The sequence below is a fragment of the Papio anubis genome, chromosome 5, assembly GCF_008728515.1.
Source record: "Papio anubis isolate 15944 chromosome 5, Panubis1.0, whole genome shotgun sequence".
In the NCBI taxonomy this organism is placed as follows: Eukaryota; Metazoa; Chordata; class Mammalia; order Primates; family Cercopithecidae; genus Papio; species Papio anubis.
In genome coordinates, this window is record NC_044980.1 from 75,056,190 (window position 1) to 75,074,252 (window position 18,063).

The 18,063-nt window shown below is 35.9% G+C and overlaps 1 protein-coding gene across 11 annotated transcripts in view; it reads left to right on the plus strand.

The window, feature by feature from the left end:
* ATG10 (autophagy related 10) overlaps positions 1-18,063 on the plus strand; it is a 307,457-nt gene that overhangs the window by 204,515 nt on the left and 84,879 nt on the right. For all 11 annotated transcript variants that reach the window (XM_021939516.2, XM_021939514.2, XM_021939515.2 and 8 more), the window contains one exon: positions 10,221-10,359. In XM_021939516.2, the coding sequence (XP_021795208.1) occupies positions 10,221-10,359 (139 nt within the window). The remainder of the gene's footprint in view (positions 1-10,220; positions 10,360-18,063) is intronic.

Below are 18,063 nucleotides of genomic sequence, written 5' to 3' on the forward strand. Positions count from 1 at the left end.
ATTAAAATGATATGAAATTTAAATTTTAGTGTTCATTAATGATGTACTATTGGAACAAAGCCACACTTATTAATTTACATATTATCTAGGCTGTTTTTATGCTGCAGTGGCAAAGTTGAGTGGTTTTGACAGAGGCTTATGATGCCCAAAGCCTAAAATATTTACTATCTGGCTCTTTAAGAAAATGTTTCTACACCTTTGATCTAGAACATTTAGTGTATCCTATAACATTTTTTGAATGAATGTATGATTAATTAGTATACCTACTATGTGCCAGATATATACATTTTATACATTATCTCATTTAATCACATTAAGGGAAAAGTGCCTTTATTTAACAAGTGAAGAAACTGAGGCATGAAGGGGTTAAATGACCTGTCCATTCTATGAGTGGCAGAGCCAGGGATTGAACCCACGTCTAGCTCCAAATTCTGTGCTTTTTTATTTTTGCCTATACTATGCTTCTCTGAAATCTAGGTGTTTTTATCTGACATTTTGAGTGTCCCCTTGAATTCCAATAGAAAGCTGAGAGCTTCATGTTGCTCTCATTACCGCTGAAATATTATAGTATTATTTAAAAGCAACAACCACATCTTTGTCCCGGCACAAGCTTAGTGCCTGGCACGTCATATATAATTGTGGAAATCTTAAAGGGATTCTCCTGGTAAAAAGCAAGCAAAGAAACAAATAAATCCTTATTCATATCCATATAATCCGGAGACAGTTTTGAGCAAGGGAAGGAACTAATGGCTTACTCAAACAGTTCCTTGCTGATTCCTAGACATGATGTTTCCTGTGCACGTGTGAGAGGGCCTGTGCTTTAGGATTCAGAGTCCTCTAACATTCCTACAATGCCCGCCTCTTGGTCTGTTTATGAAGGCTTTATCATTTTCACTCTTTGGCAGAGAAATTTACTCATTTCTGGATTTGAGTGTAGAAGTTTATTCATGTGCTGAAGGAATTTGCAGTTTATTCATCAAGACATTTAAAAATCTCACTTGTTTAAATTAGGGTAGTTCTATCTCTTACTTTAGAAAATGACTTTAGCGAAACTTTAGCCCATTGGATTTAATTATCATTGTCCTTTTAAGGCTCAGAATTTCTTAGACCCTCAGGAAATGTAATGTAACATCGTAAGACAGGAAAGAAATGGAAAAGGGGAAAGAGTTCACCAAATGGAGACACAAGTCCTTTAATAAAATTCTGTTTAGTGCTTATAAAAAAATAATAAAATGAAATTAAAGAAGGCCTTGAAATTAGGATTTTCAGGGGTAGGCAAACTAAGGTCTATGGACAACAGCTTGTTTTTGTAAATAAAATGTCACTGGAGTACAGCTACATACCTTTATTTACATGTTGCCAGTGGCTGTTTTCAGGCTACAGCCACAGAGACCTATGGCCCACAAAGAAGCCTAAAACATTTACTACTTGGCCTTTTAGAAAAATGTTTGCAGATCTGTGGAACTAGAGATATGAGAAAAATTAGAAGAACTGGGCTTATTTAATATGGGGAACAAATAAATTTATTCATATTATATAAAAATAATGCAAGGATAAATCTACTGGGAACTGATTTACTTTCTAGCAAGGTAACAAGGAAGAATTTTCTGGCTCTGGAGTTAAAACATAGAATGCCTTATAAGGCAAGTTTCACAGATTGGTGGTTACATGTGTGGTGCAAAATTTCTTCCTTTTTGGCACTCCAAATTCCACTATTAAAGATTCCTTTTGATTAGGGTTATCAGCCACAAATCTACTGTTGAATATAATAATTGATAAAGGAGTAACATACTAAGCCACTAATGGCCTTTAATAGTTTAGCAAGAATTAACTAACCAATTAGAAGGCAAATGAAGGAAATTTTTATATAGGAGAAGATGAAGGAATGGGGCAGTGAACTGGGAGTCGGGGGTGATAAGCTGAGGTCTTAGCTTAATGGAAGTGAATTAGGCTCCCTCTGAGAGGAGACCAAATGAGCTAACAGTGGCCCTAAAAACATAGATGAGCAGCTAGTGAAGGCAAACCGGTTATGGCATAATTTTGGGTCTTGGTGAATGAGTTTTCCTGACTGTACAATTCCATAGATTACAAAAGTAAAGAATCACAAAGTAAACCCTCCATGTATATGTGAGGCAAGACCTGCATAGCATCACCAGGAACACTGCTTAATGAGGTGGATTCTTAAAACCGATCCCGGAACTCCTGGATTAGGATTTTGGGGGTGGAGGCCAGGAATACATCCGTTTAACATTTCCCACCCCCAAGAATCTGATGGTCTTTGCAGGCTGGAAAGAACCCTGGGCTTGGAGCCTGAAGGCTTAGTTTTGTGCCCTGACTCAGTTTCTTACTCACTGGAGACCTTGGGCCTTCCTCCTAGAGCAGAGGAACAAATTACATGATGTACATCAATAGGCTTAGAAAAACCGTAAACTGTTACAGTTGATGCTGGCCTTTCTTATGTCACATGTAAAGGGTAACTCTGAAGAGAAACACACTTGACTGACTTCTGAAGCTTGAGAATTTTTCAAGAGGTCAAAATTTTTCCCTCTTCCTCTAGTTTGGCATGATTTACATAAATAATTTCTGATTTTCAAATTCCTTATTCTGCTAATTCTTCACTTTTAGATGTATAGAAATAAGTAATAAGTGCAATTAAGTATTATTACTATTTTCTCCTGCCAAAAAACCTGTGTTTTCTAGCATGGACTCTAAGAGAGAGCCTCTTCCACAGTTCCGTCTTTTACTTGGCCTGTTTGCTAGCTTCCCACCTCCCGGCACTTGCTGTTTCCTATGCAGTCTTAAAAGAAACAGGGTCTAGGAAGCACAGTGGAGCCAGCTGTAAACATCCAGAAAACTGCCAGATGTGCTCTGGCGGGTTTCTGCATCCCCTCCCTCCTGCCTTGCCCTTGAGCATGCCAGCCTGGAGAAGAGGATTTAATCCTGCACAGGAAACAGATTCTTCCTCTCAGTGGGAACCCATATTGGCCATGCTGCTGCTAATTCACTTTGGTTGATGTAGCAGGGAGAGTAAAGAATGGTACCTTTTTACCGCCTTTAAAAAAAATCAGTAGTAGTAGTGATAATATTACTGGGAAGGGGAGAGTCTCACTAAGATACTATTCTTGGGATCACCTTGTAACCACCCTTTTTTTGTTTCAGTGTTGCTTTGGATGCTGTTAGACATATGTTGAACCCATTGATATGTACCACATACAACATTTACAGTTGCTAAAAGAATGACGTTGCTTGCAAAGGTTCTTGTGACAGTCACTCAGAAGCCACAGGGATTGTGAAAAAAGTCGTTCTGGGAATTAAGATAGTGAAAAAACCACTCCACTGTATAATGATGAACCATGAAACAAACAAAACAAGAGCTGATTACTTAAAGTCCCACAGATTTTTTTTATAATTCACTTTAAACGTTTTAATAATTAAAATTATTTCTTGAGGAATTGATTTTTCAATGGTTTGTCAGAAGGCTTCATCCGTCGTTATCACTTCTAAAAATATTAAATGGCCGTTGGCTCAGGAAAATCAGCAAATGAAGAGTTTATTACATTGCATCTTTCCATTGTGATGAGATGGTTTCTGTGTCCAGTCTTGAACAGAGCTAAGGACTGTCTTTGAACCAGCACTGCCCCTGTGTCATTCTTTGGTTCCTTAGCTGTGATTCCAGGCCAGTAATGTTAGATTTGAACTAAAGACCTGACTGGTAGAAAACAAACAAATCAACTCTCTTTTCCTCAAGGGATATTATGAATAAAGCTCATTACTTATGTTTGCTCAGTAATAGAGATTATTAGTGATAGAAGAAAAGTTTTTCTTCCTTCCCTGTAGGCTAAATAGAGATATGGATCTCATTTCTAAGGCCCAATACACTATTTGGGTTTGCTTTCAATAAAATATCTATGAAGTGTCTTCAGCATGATCCCTATTTAATGGGATTTAGTTGTAAAGCTTAATTCATATCAGATTTTCTAAATGAGAGATCACTGTCAACTTATTGTTAATTGAATTCAATAAAATCAAGGTTTCTATAATTAATGTGAACCACTTAATCTTTTAGCTCTTGAATGAATGTAATTTTCTAAATACACATATCTTCATGAAATAGCAATATTTTGAGGAAAATCAATATATTGTGACTTCTTTTTTCAATGACTCTTAATATCAAATGAAATACAACTGGTCCCCCATATCTGTGGGTTCCGTATCCATGGATTTAGACAACCAGGATCAAAACTGTAGTTAGGACTACAGTGGTTGCATCTGAACTGAGCATGTATAGACCTTTTTTCCTGTCATTATTCTCTCAGCAAAATAGTATAGGTATTTACATAGCGTTTACATTGTATTAGATATGATAAGTAATATAGAGATGATTTAAAGTATGGGAGGATGTGTGTAGATTATATGCAAATACTGTGCCATTTTATATAAGGAACTTGAACGTCTGTGAATTTTGGTATCCTTGGGGTAGGGGGGTTCTGGAGCCAATCCCTCATGTATACCTAGGGCTCACTGTATACCCAAATCCTTTAAAAGTCACATAATAAAAAAAAAATAGTAAAAATATTAGCAAACTACCTCAAAGTGTTATGATTATGATGTTCAGAACATCAGTCCAAATGAAGCATAGTAGTAGTTAAGTGGCATACTACAGTACAAAGAGCAGTGGTTTCAGTGTCAGTAGATAAGGGTTGTAGGCCTTCCTGTACCCCTAACTATAGTAGTCCCCCCTTATTGGTGTGGGAGATACTGCAGTGGATGCCTGAAACCACAGATAATACTGAGCCCTATATATACTATGTTTTTTCCTATACATGGCTGTGACAAAGTCTAATTTATAATGAGCACAGTAAGAGATGAACAGCTTCTTTTTGGCATATCCAAATTGCCAGTGTCACTACCCTTGTGGCTTGGGGCCATTATTACGTAAAATAGGGATCACTTGAACATAAGCACTGTGATACCACAACAGTAGATCTGAAAACCCAGATTGCTACTAAGTGACTAATGAGCTGGTAGTGTCTACAGCATGGATACTCTGGACAAAGGATGATTCATGTCCCAGGAAGGCGGGATGGCAAGAGATTTCATCACACTACTCTAAACGGTGCACAATTTAAAATTTATTAATTTTTTATTTCTGGGATTTTTCACTTAATGTTTTCAGATCATGGTTGATCATGGGTAATTGAAAACTGTAGAAAGTGAAACTCTGGATAAGTGGGAACTACTGTACCTAGGTGGCATTGGGTAAGACACCAACAAGAAGGGTATTGTTGTTTGTATCTGCAAGATGAGCGTGTTGGACTAGGTGGAATGATTCAGGTTTCTTTCACTATTAGAATTCTCTTCATTCTGTGTTCTGTAACATGGTATCAGAAACTTTTTTATCTTAATTTTTTATTTTAAATAATTTAAAATACTCCTTAAAGTAGATAGAACAGTATAATGAACACCCAGGGACTCATCAAACAATCTCAGCAATCACCCCTCCATGCCAGTCATGGTCCTTCTACACTTCCATCCACTTACCCTTCTCCTGTATTATTTTCAAACAAATCCCAGACATTAGACTCTCTTTATTAACATGATCCCTCTGTTATCTATATTATTAGCACCTTGAGGTCTTAACATTTTTGTTTTTAACAAGCCTCAAATTGCCTCACTGTTCCTATGCTTTCCATTTTTTAATTGAAATTTTTTGAGATAACTATAGATTCACATTTAGTAATAAGAAATAACAATCCCATCTCCCATTTACCCATATCCCCCAGTGGTAACTTCTTCTAAAACTATAGTATAATATCAGAACCAGGATGTTGACATTAATACAATCCACTGACCTTATTCAGATTTCCCCAGTTTGACTTGTACTCATTGTGTGTATCTGTGTCTGTGTATTTGGTTCTGTACAGTTTTATCACATGTGTAGGCTTACATATCCACCACCATGGTCAAGATACAGAATAGTTCCATCACCACAAATATATCTCATGCTGCCATGTTATAACCAGCTCTCTGCCCTCCAGTCCCCCAACACTAATCTGCTGGTTTTCACTTCAAAAGTGTTGTCACTTCACAAATGTTATATAAGTGGAATCACAGTATATAACTTTTGGAGATTGACTTTTATCACTTAGCATAATTCCCTGGAGATTCATCCAGGTTGTTGTGTATATCAATTGTTTGTTCCTTTTTATTTCTAAATAGTATGGTATGGATGTACCACAGTCTGTTTAACCATGACCTGTTGAAGGACACCTCATTGTTTCAAATTTTGGGCTATTCTGAATAAAGCTGCTATGAACATTCATGCACAGGTTTTTCAATGCTCTGGGATAAATCCGTGAGTGCAATTGGTAGGTTGTGTGGTAATTATATGTTTACTTGTATGAGAAACTGTCATATGGTTTTCCAGAGAGGCTATACGCCATTTTATAGTCCAACCAGCAATATATGATCTAGTTTCTCTGTCTTCACCAACATTTGGTGGTGTCCACTATTTTGTTTATTTTAGCCATTCTGACAGATGTTTAGTGATACCTCATTATAGTTTTAATTTATATTTCCCTGACTGGCTAAGGATATTGAATATCTTCTTTATGTGCTTATTTGCCATTGGAATATCCTCTTTGGTGATATTTTGCATCTCTGCTCCTCCATTTACTTCTCTTTAGTCTTTAGGGTGGTGTGAGATTGCTGGTAAATTACCTATGAAGTTTGTTATAATGTACTTACATAGGAGGAAACAGATCTTCAGACTGAAATAGAAAATGTTGCTTACTAGGGTTCTTAGCTCTGTACTAGAATCTCCAGGAATACAAAAATGAGTAAGAGAAGAACCTTAGTCTTGAAGTTCTAAAACCATCTGGCACTTTTAACTGGAAAAAAAAAAGCAGAAAATGTGTAGAAGTCTGAGATTTCCAAATTGCATGACTTCAAGGAATGATATTTTCATGGTCATCATAAAGGTGACCACAAATGATGGAAAGATCCTAGCAGACACAAACGAAGGATTCAAATTCATCTAATATGAATAAAGCATGCAAAAATGTCACTGTACGTAGATGACTGCCCAAAGCAACACTGGATGACATAGTAGCAGTCCTAATTAGAGGACAAGTACCCCTGGCCTTCACAACCCACAAAGGCACTCAGCTGCCAGTGAGAACAGTGACTGGAGTGAGACTTCTAACAGGATTTTCAAGAAGCTTGTTCTGTCCTCTCCCTCTTATTTCTTGAGCCTCCTAGAGAATATGGATCTATGCCTAATTGATCACCAGTTTCACATACCTGATGTCAACCCCAGCACATTACTGAGTGCTTAATTTCAGTTTGGGTGAAGAAATTTTTTCCAAAAATTGTATCTTTACTAGCAGCACTGGGTCTCAGACAGTCTATTTCTGTACTTTTCTGTAGAAATTAATGACCCAAATCCTTCAATTCAGTATGCACTTAAGAATTGCACAGTGATGGTCTAAGAAGAGAAATGGCTCAATAGAGAAGATTAGAGAATAAACACACACACACACACACACACACACACACAGAGAGAGAGAGAGAGAGAGAGAGAGGTATGGTGACATTTAAAATCAGTGGAAAGAAGATGAACTATTGAAATCATCTAGGAAAATTTCTTACCTCACACTATATACAAAACAAAAATCAGTTGGATTAATGATCTAAATTTTAGTTTAAAAACGTGTATATAGTAAAGAAATTTAACATCTTTATAATTTGTAAGACTGAGGTAGGATACAGCAGGAAGCCTTCTGATGAAGACATGTAACTTAGAAGCTATAAACAGAAAATGTACAGATTTGACTACGTAAAAGTTAAAAAGAAAACCCTTTGTGATAAAAAAGTACAACAAACAGTTGAAAGAAAACAGAAAGTGTTTTATATATATGTGTGTACATATGTCTATATTTCACATATATCCTTGCACACCTATTTTTCTATGGTGCAGACATACATATTTATCTCTAATAGTAAGTTATTATTTCCAATATACAAACAGTTTATATAATTCAATAAGAAAAATGCAAACAATCAGAAAATAGTAGAGTAAAAACAAGCAAATCATGGGAGAATACAAATTACCAATAAACATATAAATAGCTGCTTGCCTTTACTAGTAAGTAACCAAGAAACTAGAAATTAAAACAATAAGAAATTGATACTTAAAAATTCATCAGTAGGCAAAAATTAAAAACAATATTCAGTATTTATTGGACATAGGAAAAGAGCATTCTCAGACATTTTTGCTGGGAATATAAATTGATACAGCCTTTTTCTGCGGATGGAATTTCTGAGACTCAGTATCTCTTGAAATTTAAAATGCTCATACCCTTTGATACAGTGATTCCACCCTTAGGAATCTGCACCATAGAAAAAATAGAGGTGTGCAAGGGTATATGTGCTGTGATACTCATTGCAGCCTTATTTGTCAGTAGCAGAAAACTATAATCAACCTAAAATATCTAGCAATATGGAAATGTTAAAAAAAAAAAAAACTATGGTGTGGTCATGCAGTGAAATATAGAGAAGGCATTAAAAGGCACTAAATCTATAGCAGTGACTTGGCAGCACGTGGCAGGATGCCCATGAGTGAAAATATCCACTCTAGGATCATATGTATATATAGCAGGATTTAAGCAGGGGCGGGGGTGGGGAGGAGGTGTATATGTGTCTATGTGTTTGTGTGCCAAAAATCAAAAAGTCTAAAAAAATACACTCTGGCCTGTTAATGATGTATATGAGGTATAGGAGTGCTGGGATGAGGGGAATTTCATTTTTTCTTTTATGTACTTGTGCAATATTTATAATTTTTACCACCAAGATAGAATTATTTTATAATATTAAGAAAGAAAGGAAATTATAAATGCTAAGCAACCCAATTATTAACCAAAAAGAAAGAATTTGGTTAAAAGAATTGATGTAATAGAAGGTACAGATACCTATGCCTAATAAAAATTTAAAAACAAAACAAAATACAAAAATCTTTTTCTTGCTACTGTATTAATTTTCTGTATCTGGCATATTTATTTCCATGATTTCTCTCTGGTTATTTTATTGTGTTTAATTGATGGTGTTTACTGGAGTTTAGTGAAAAATATTTTGTAAACATCTCCAGTTGTGATTTATCCATTGTAATATTTCCCCAGTGAACTGACTGTGAGTAGGGAATTACAGAATTATCTGTAAAGGAGATACAGATCTTGAAAGTAGTCTGGGGCTTTGCTTATCTCCACAGGAAACCTTATTTCATATTGATAAAGTGTGAAATCTTTCCTTAGTTATTTCTGATTGTTCATTGTTGTTACTATTTTAATGAGAGATAGAAATGAGCTAAACCAACCTGCTTCATTCCTTCTAGTACTAATTTAATTTCAAAGGAAATTCTTCAACCCCAATAAATAAGTGAATGTGGATGGAACCAGACACTGACTCAACATGTCCAATTAATTGCTTCTAAACAGTAAGATACATTCTTTTAAAGGCCCCCAACAAAAAACAGTAAAAAATGATCACGTGAGAAGTGAGATGACTATCATCATCTCTGCTTACAAAACTCTGTTTCCAAAGTTGACATTAATATTTGCCATCTACTCTATTATAAATCAAGATTTATTGTAGAAATATGCCAAAGATAGCACAATAATGAGGAAAACAGAATCATCTCAGGTTTTGAAATACACCTAACAAATTCAACCTCTTGCAAAATAACTTTCTTATTCAAAATGGAACTGGGAATTGTTCAGCACACAATGAATCATCTTTTGGCAAGTACAATAGAATCTTTAGGGACATTTCACAGCCTCTTGTTCAATTGTTAGGATGTTTTTAGCTTTCACAGGTAGGGAAGAAGGTAGCTTGTATAGCCATCATCTTGTTGCTAAAATTGTACAGTAAAGATTTTTCAGGCAATAGATCTTTTTGGATTTTTTTTCCTTTCTTTTTCTTTATACAGAGCTTCTTTGTGTCTCAAAAACAATCTGGAATTACTTAATGCTAATGTTTTCTGGTTTTACTATTTACCCAGGACTCAAATGTTAAACATTAATATGGGAAACTCCCTTTTCCTTGTCTCATAGCCTTATATTTATTTAACTGTTATTTTGCAAGAAGAAAATCTCCTCTTTTCCTCTCCATGTTAGTACTTTTCTTATTAACAAACCCATTTTCATTTTGTTTTTGCTTTTTTTCAGGAGGCTTTCGAGCTACCCTCAGATGATTGTGAAGTGATTGAAACTGCAGCAGCGTCCAAAGTGATTAAATATGAGTATCATGTCTTATATTCCTGTAGCTACCAAGTACCTGTACTTTACTTTAGGGCAAGCTTTTTAGGTAAGACCATGTCTGAAGCTCAAAGTAAATTTATAACATTTACATATAAAGCAAAAAGCATATTCGAAAAATTATTCTCCAGAGGAAAAAAAATAGAGTTAAAAATAAGAAAACTGTGGGTGAGGTAAGGTTTTACCAGTAAATTTTCTCATGCTTCAGAAAGGGTATCAAGACTTTAGCGTGAATGATATCATCCCAGCCTTAAGTCTGATCTTCAGATTCTTGGCCTTTTGCCTGAAGTTGACTAAGCCCCCTGGCCCTTTTTCTTTACTTTAAACATGTAGGAACAACTTAAAGCTACAATGTTTATTTACTTCTAACTTTACAGTAAAAATTTCTTTTAATCTCAGATGATCCCATTAACTCAGAAGCCCCTGTGCCTCCTTCCCCAAAAGCTAATAATTATTTTAAGAAATGTTTATCAATTAGCTTAAGCTGTATTTAAAAGTATCACTGACATTTCCTTCAGCCATGTATACATCTCCAATGCCTTAGCTTCCTGCGATGCTGTTACTCAACTCATTCCCTTGCCAAGAAGGTGGAACACCCTGTCTCCTTGGAGGCCTTAGCTAATAAAGCTTATTTAATCAGCAGCCACATGGCGTCCTCACCCTGCAGCGCAGCCATGACTTCCCGTTTAGAGTCCGCTGCCTAAACCGGGTCAGCATTGGGATGTGCTGCCACCCAGACCCAGGGACCAAGAGGAGCCTCCTGTTCCGCCAAACCCTTGCCCTGTTTCTCCTTTTGTATCTGGCTTGTCAGCAACATTATGCATTTTGAACAGCCTTCTAACTTTTTTCTGGATAGCTAAGACATCTGAATTTAGCCAATGATATTTTATTTTTAATTAAAAAGTAGCTTAAGCTGCTTGAATGTGTGTTTGGTAGATTTAATCACTTGCTGCCTTATATTGTTTAATGGTCTCTAATTTTGCAGTGTTGGCGGTTTAACAAGCACTTAGGATTTAAAACACAAGAAGAAATTCTCATAGACTCCCTGGTGAGAAGATTTTAATCTGAGGTGCAGTTCCTAAGAACTGACAATTTGGGGTAAATTTTCAACATGGGACATGGGGAATGGAGGACACTGATAGTTCACTAATTCACAAACTCTTGCTGTGGATTTATCCATATCATTATTACAAGCCTTTAAAACACTCATTTTATGGTAATTATATTTGGTTTAGAGCCCAGAGGTTAAAGGAAGTTTCTTGTCAGTGAGCTGTGCTATACTAAAAAGTAGGAGATACATTTGTTTATTCATGGGGAGGAAAATGTCTTTCTTGGTTCTGGTTTGCAATGGCTCTGCCTTCTAGATTCAGAGACAAGTCGAGGCTGCAGGTAGAGGAAATAGGACATTACTTCTTCAATACTGTACTTTCATATAATTAGTATTCACCATAAGCAGTTAATCACCAGAGAAGAGCTCCCAGAGACAAAACAAGTTGTTTAGCTTGTCAGCATTAGGGAATCAGAGGTGTTGAAACATGACTGCTTCTAGCTGGAAGTGGGTCTTGCCAAGGCCGGCTGATGAGCTCATATGTGTGCTTTGCTCTTATGTGCCAACAGCTCCCCTTACAGTACAGCACAGTAATTGTTCCTGCAAGTCCAATTATATTTTAATGACATTGGTGTAGTTTCTGTGATCCTTTCTTCATGATTTTCTATTCTTTTAAAAAAACACAATTAGCATTCTTGGCTTCTATTCGTATACTTTTACAATGCCCTCCATTTATGCCTTATAAAGGTAAACCAAAACAAGTCATTTATTTTTATGTGGAAGCATTCACCCCCCACCACCACTGCTTTGTGTTGTATAGAGTGGGTATCAGGAATTTAAAATTTTATTTTGGCCCAGAATTCATTTAGTGCTTGTTCAGGTACCTTAAAATATCAAATTTAATTTTTGTGCAGCATACTGAATGCTTTCTGGTGGAGCATGAAGAATGGTTCTTTCTTTCCTTTATCATATTCTAATAATTTATTTTTTCTTTCCACCTAACTTAACCTCATGGATATTTTTAAAATGTATCAACCTTTACTCTGGAGTCACAATTTTTCATTTATTCCTCTCAGTCTTTTTTATTCTCCTTACCTTTTCCTGTGATATCTGATTACTCTGACCCTTCGTCTGTTTGTTAAACAAATCTCTGTCAGTGTGGTGAAAGGATTCCTAATGTCTTCCTCTTATTCCAGGCCCGGATTTTTCTTTGTCTCATTCTAAGAGAGTTCCGACCTAGAAAGAGGATGACTGTAAAATTTCTTGCCCAGGGGTCTTTTTTTTTTTTTTTTTTTTTTTGCTTCAAAAATAGTTCACTTAGCCTTGTTTTTGACAGATATTTATAATTTCTTTTGCATTTGATTGTTAGTAAAAATTAATTTCTCTGCTTTGCTCTAAATTTTCTCCCTGTCCCTATTTTTTTAAGGAAAAGCAAAACAAGTAATAGTTTCCATTTAAATTTACATTACCCTTTCTTGTATCAACTTGCTTCAATTTCAGAAGAAATCTTTACTGTTTCTCGAAATGCAAATCCCTTAGACTTTGAGTTCCTTTTCTTTATATGGTCCAGTTTCCACCAGGCCAATTACTAGTAGCCCAAGACTCAGTTAACATGCCATCTATTCTTGTCACTCCCATGTCATGTCATGTCATATCATATCATATATTCTATTATATCACAACTTGCACTATAGCAGAAATATTTGTTTATATCTATAAAATGATGTGCTGGAACATAGAGCTTCAATATAAAAACAAGAGTGAAGGAAATTAATATTGAGTGCCTACAAAGTGAGAAGCTTTATTTATGGCTTTGTGTGTATACGTGTATAAGATATATGTATATATATATGGCTTATTCAACTGTGGCACAGCATCAAGTATTTAAGTGAAACGATAATGAAGAATTTCTAGCCATTTAAAAAATATAGCCCAAGAATGGAAATATTGTGATGGTGCCTACTTCAACTGCTATGCCAGGTTTTGAAGGCGGAAGTAATTCTGTTGTCTCCAGGAGACCTAGGACCCAAACCATCTATGTATCTTTACTCTTTAGTCTGATAATTTTCAGAGACTATAAGAGTAGTGGACTTAGAAAAATAGAACATCCTGAGGACTCAAAAGTGGGTATCCAAACTAGCTGAAGCAGCTGTTCCACTTCTATAAACATGCATTTTTATTTAATCCTTGAAGGCAGACAGCCAAGTTGAGACAGCATTCTGCTTCTGCCTCTCATTTCTACTACTTTGGTGTACAGGAGCTCAGTTACCAAGTAGGCAATGTGGATTTAAGAGAAGAAATAAGCCCTTCCATCCCAATGTTCTGTTTTTCTCTAACTAATTCTGTCATTGTAGGTTTGGGAGAGGTGGTGGGACACAGTTAATACCATTTATCACTCAGCAGAGGGTGAGACGTAATTGCACATCTGTTGAATAATAATAAATAGCCTACATTGGAATAGTGCCTTGTAGTTTAGTAAATCCACTCCCACAAAGCATTGACATCTTCAAGTGCATGCTGTTTTTTTGTTTGTTTTCTTTTTCTTTTCCCCACTGTTTTTGAAGCATACCATATTAAAGAACTTTTCGTATCATGCCAAAGCCTTCTATCCACTCCCTATCATTCTTATTCCCCGACCTTTTTATGTCTCATTTTCCCTTTTGAGGGCTCAACTTTGGTCAAAGCTAGTGGCAAATGTTTCAAAGGTGGTAAAACCCTTAGGCACATACATGATGGCCTTTGCCTTACCAGAGGCCTCGGCTTAAATATTTTCTTCTTACATTTAGCTAGAAATGTCTATATTTATTGCATCTTGAATTCTGATTCATCTCTTTCTTTTCCTTTGTTCTCAATCTCTATTGAAAAATGGACCAAGTGGCTCTTCTTATTTTCAAAACATTTAATTCTTTGGATGACATATGGGTTCTTCTTGGGAGCTGTTTTGACATATTTCTTTAATTAGTCAGCAGGGCCATTTGAATAGAGGAGGAATCATTTCCTCCATTCAGCAAAGGAATGGCTGTCCTTTATGGAGACCATTCTATTATTGGCCCAGGAAATAAGGGTATAGAATTAAAAATGTAGCCTAAATATTTCATGTGAAAGATTTGTCCACTTGTTGTAGGCCTGAAGGATGCTCATGGAGAAATGAGGCAAAAGAAATAATCAAAGAATAGTTCCTTCTCGAAGGCAGCATGAACCAAACTAAGATAAAGGCCAGGATAAAGAAAGAATAATGGAAAGTTTAGAATTAAAGCAGCATATAAATCATCAAGGAGGAAAAGGATTGTCCATGGTTTGCAACAAGAGGAAGTCTTTGGAGTGCATAGAGGAGAATGACAACAAAACAGGAAAGATAGGGGTTGGAGGAAGCTGAAGAGTAAAAGTAGAATAGCCGTAGTTCTGTCCAACAGCTTGTAGAGGACAGCTGCAGGTTGGGTTTCTTGAAGAAGTTAGGAACAGCATTGTAGAATGGGAGGACAGTGAGTGCCAAGCTATGGGGGCTGGAGAGAGCCCACCATATTTGGGGAACAGTAAAGGACCAGTTTGGAGTAGGGGCTCACTTAGGATGAATTATGGAACAAATAGTTGAAAAGATATGTTGAGGTCAAATTATGGAAGAGATAATGGATAGGAAGGGGTTGGAAGGTATAAAGAAAAAGTGAAAGAGTTTGAGCAGATGTGAATGAGACCAGAGGAAAGATTTCCTAGAAATTGTGCCTGAGTAAAACAGAAAGAAAAGGAATTGAAGGGTGAGAATGAAATTTGAAAAAAAAAAAAAAAAGGACTTTGGCTTTTTCATTGTTTTTGTTATTAATTTTATAACAATTTAAACACAATAACCTCTTAGAGAAAATGAGTTGTGAAGAACATATTTTCAGGGAAAAAAGTATTATTGCAAGTATGGTAAGAGTTAAGGTTAAGGTAGCTTGTTGAATAGGAAGAAAAATAGTGGGTTAGAGAAGCATTTAAAGACTGGGGCAAAAATGACTCTAGTTAATTACTACAGTGAGCAGAAAATAGAAAATTATTTGACAGATAATTTAATTTAGGGTCTTATTTGATTGTAAAGAATCTTTAAGAAAGTTCATATATTTATATTTATGTTACACATATGTTTATGTAGACAGTAAATCTAGCCAAGGTCATGATAGTGAACCGTAACATGAATTTTGGTGAATTAAAAATAGATTCTAGGGATTGAAATGAATTTGAAGAGCAAACAGTGAAAGTTATTTTTAAAAATAATGAAAAATTATTTAATACAAATATATTTAAACTGAAAAGTCCAAATAATAGAGGAAATCTAGTGAGAATTATTTGTTGAACCATGTAAATATTTGAAACATTATGGGGAATTAGGATAGAAGTCACATGCTGGGTTAGAACATATGATAGCAATAGAATCTCATTGAAAAATCAAGCCCTGTTTTGAAAATGTACTAAAGAACAGGTGCTAAAGAAATGGGAAGTAAAACTACAGAGACAGCTAATTAGCCAAAAGGTTTATTCTAAGCAGACTATTGCTTAGCCACATAAACAAAAGGCAAGAGATTTTAGATGGAGAGAAAATAGCAAGGTAAGTACATTAATTTTATTAACCTGTAAGAGATTGTATTTTAGCTTTCTTAGGTGAATATTTGTGCCATATGGAAAAAACTTATCTTTGCTTACTATTGGCAAAATGAGCCCTGTTTGAAATACCTATTAAAATATACGTAAGTGCCTACTGTGTGCACAACACAAATCTCATTAGCCTCTCTTTAAAATATGCTGAAACAAATCACTGCCTAACTTGTAACTCATGTATTGTTTCTCTGTTCCTTCAAAGTCATCAAAGCAGTGTTCAAGTCTATATGTTAGCTGCTGTTTTGAGAAGGCAGAAACTGCATTCCACGAGGAGGAGAACAGGTTGGATGGTGGAAGAAGGGTATTCAAAGTTCTGGTATAGAGTAATATAGTAGTAATAGTCCATAACGTGGGGATAATGCTTGAGAAAAGCCAGGTGTACAAATTGCTGAGTATTAATCTCAAGAGTTTGGAATCAAAACCTCAGAATACTTTGGATAGGATTGAAAATAGAGTGTTGGCAAGGTGCGGTGGCTCATGCCTGTAATCCCAGCACTTTAGGAGGCCGAGGCGGGCGGATCACCTGAGGTCAAGAGTTCGAGACCAGCCTGGCTAACATGGTGAAACCCCATCTCTACTAAAAATAAAATAGAATTAGCTGGGCGTGGTAGCGCATGCCTGTAATCCCAGCTACTGGGGAGGCTGAGGTGGAAAATGGCTTGAACCCAGGAGGCGGAGGTTGCAGTGAGCTGAGATCATGCCACTGCAGTGACAGAGCGAGACTCTTGTCTTAGGGGGAAAAAAAAAAAAAAGAAAATAGACTGTCTTCTGCTTTAGAACCAGGAGACCTCAGGCTGTAGATATCCAGCTGGTAGTATGGTTCTTAGATTTCTGGATCAATAGTGGTATCACAGGGCTGATGTCTGAGGTATCTTGTGGACCCAATGTTGCTTCCCTTGGGACCATTTTCTTATTCAGAGGTTCATCAAAATGGTCTTATATGTACTTCTAATAGGTTAAGTGATTCACTTAATTTAAATGGAAGGGTATAACATCACTTGCATTATTCCACGTTTCTTAACACTGTATGTGGACAGTTTAAGATGATTCACAATTGCTCCTTTTTGTGCTGTTGGGCATATGTTCATAAAAATAGATTGTAACACACATAAACTTTCTTGTGTAATTAAAAACCATGTTAACATTTATTTTTCCTATTCAAGATTGCTAGACAAATATATAGCATTTTAAGCTAATAATTTTGAAAATATGTATTAAGCAAGACTTTTAAACCATCTATTTTTACTATATTAGATGTGTTATCCCTGGTTGCAAATAATTTGATAAGCAGGAAAAGGCTTATTGAAGGGTAGGTCATAGAGTCAACTGAAGGTGGTAGAATGACAAGGCAAGGGAATATCTGCCTCCCTTTAGCTTTAGTGGTAGAAACGGGGCTCTGCCTCCTACTTATTTTGGAATTTATCTGTCAAATTGGTAGTATGTTTGGATACTGAGAAATCACATATCTGCTATAGCTGCATCTGCTTAATGCTGTGGATTTATTGAGTATGAGGGTTTTAAAAAGTATAAATGTAAAACATTTAATCAATTAATTTTATTATGATCATTCAACCATTCTTAGAATGTGCTAATAACTCTAGAAATAATGTTGAACTTTCATCTGTTCATTCATTTGAAAATATTTATACATAAGGCATGAATATGTTTCTGAAATGCTGAGATAAATAAAGGAAATTGAGATGGATAATACCATCAAGGAGCTTACAGTCTAGTGAGGGAAACAAGATAGGTCTGAAATTCACTATAACAAGTAGAATATGTTAAGGACCATAAGAGAGGTAAAAGGCACCAGGGCTTGGGATTACCTTGAGCTGTGTTGATCAAGAGAGGCCTTGGCTGGACATGGGATTTGTCCATGAGTGATAGGGGAAAGGGTGAGCCAGGCTTGGGAAGAAAACCATGAAAGGAAAAATTCCATGTACTCATAGGTTAGGCCGTGTTGATGGGGACCACTAGTAATACTAGCAACAAGAACAATACAACTAATATGCATGTATAACTTTACACTTTACAAAGAACTCCTGTCCACAGAAACACATATAATGTAGTGGTGAA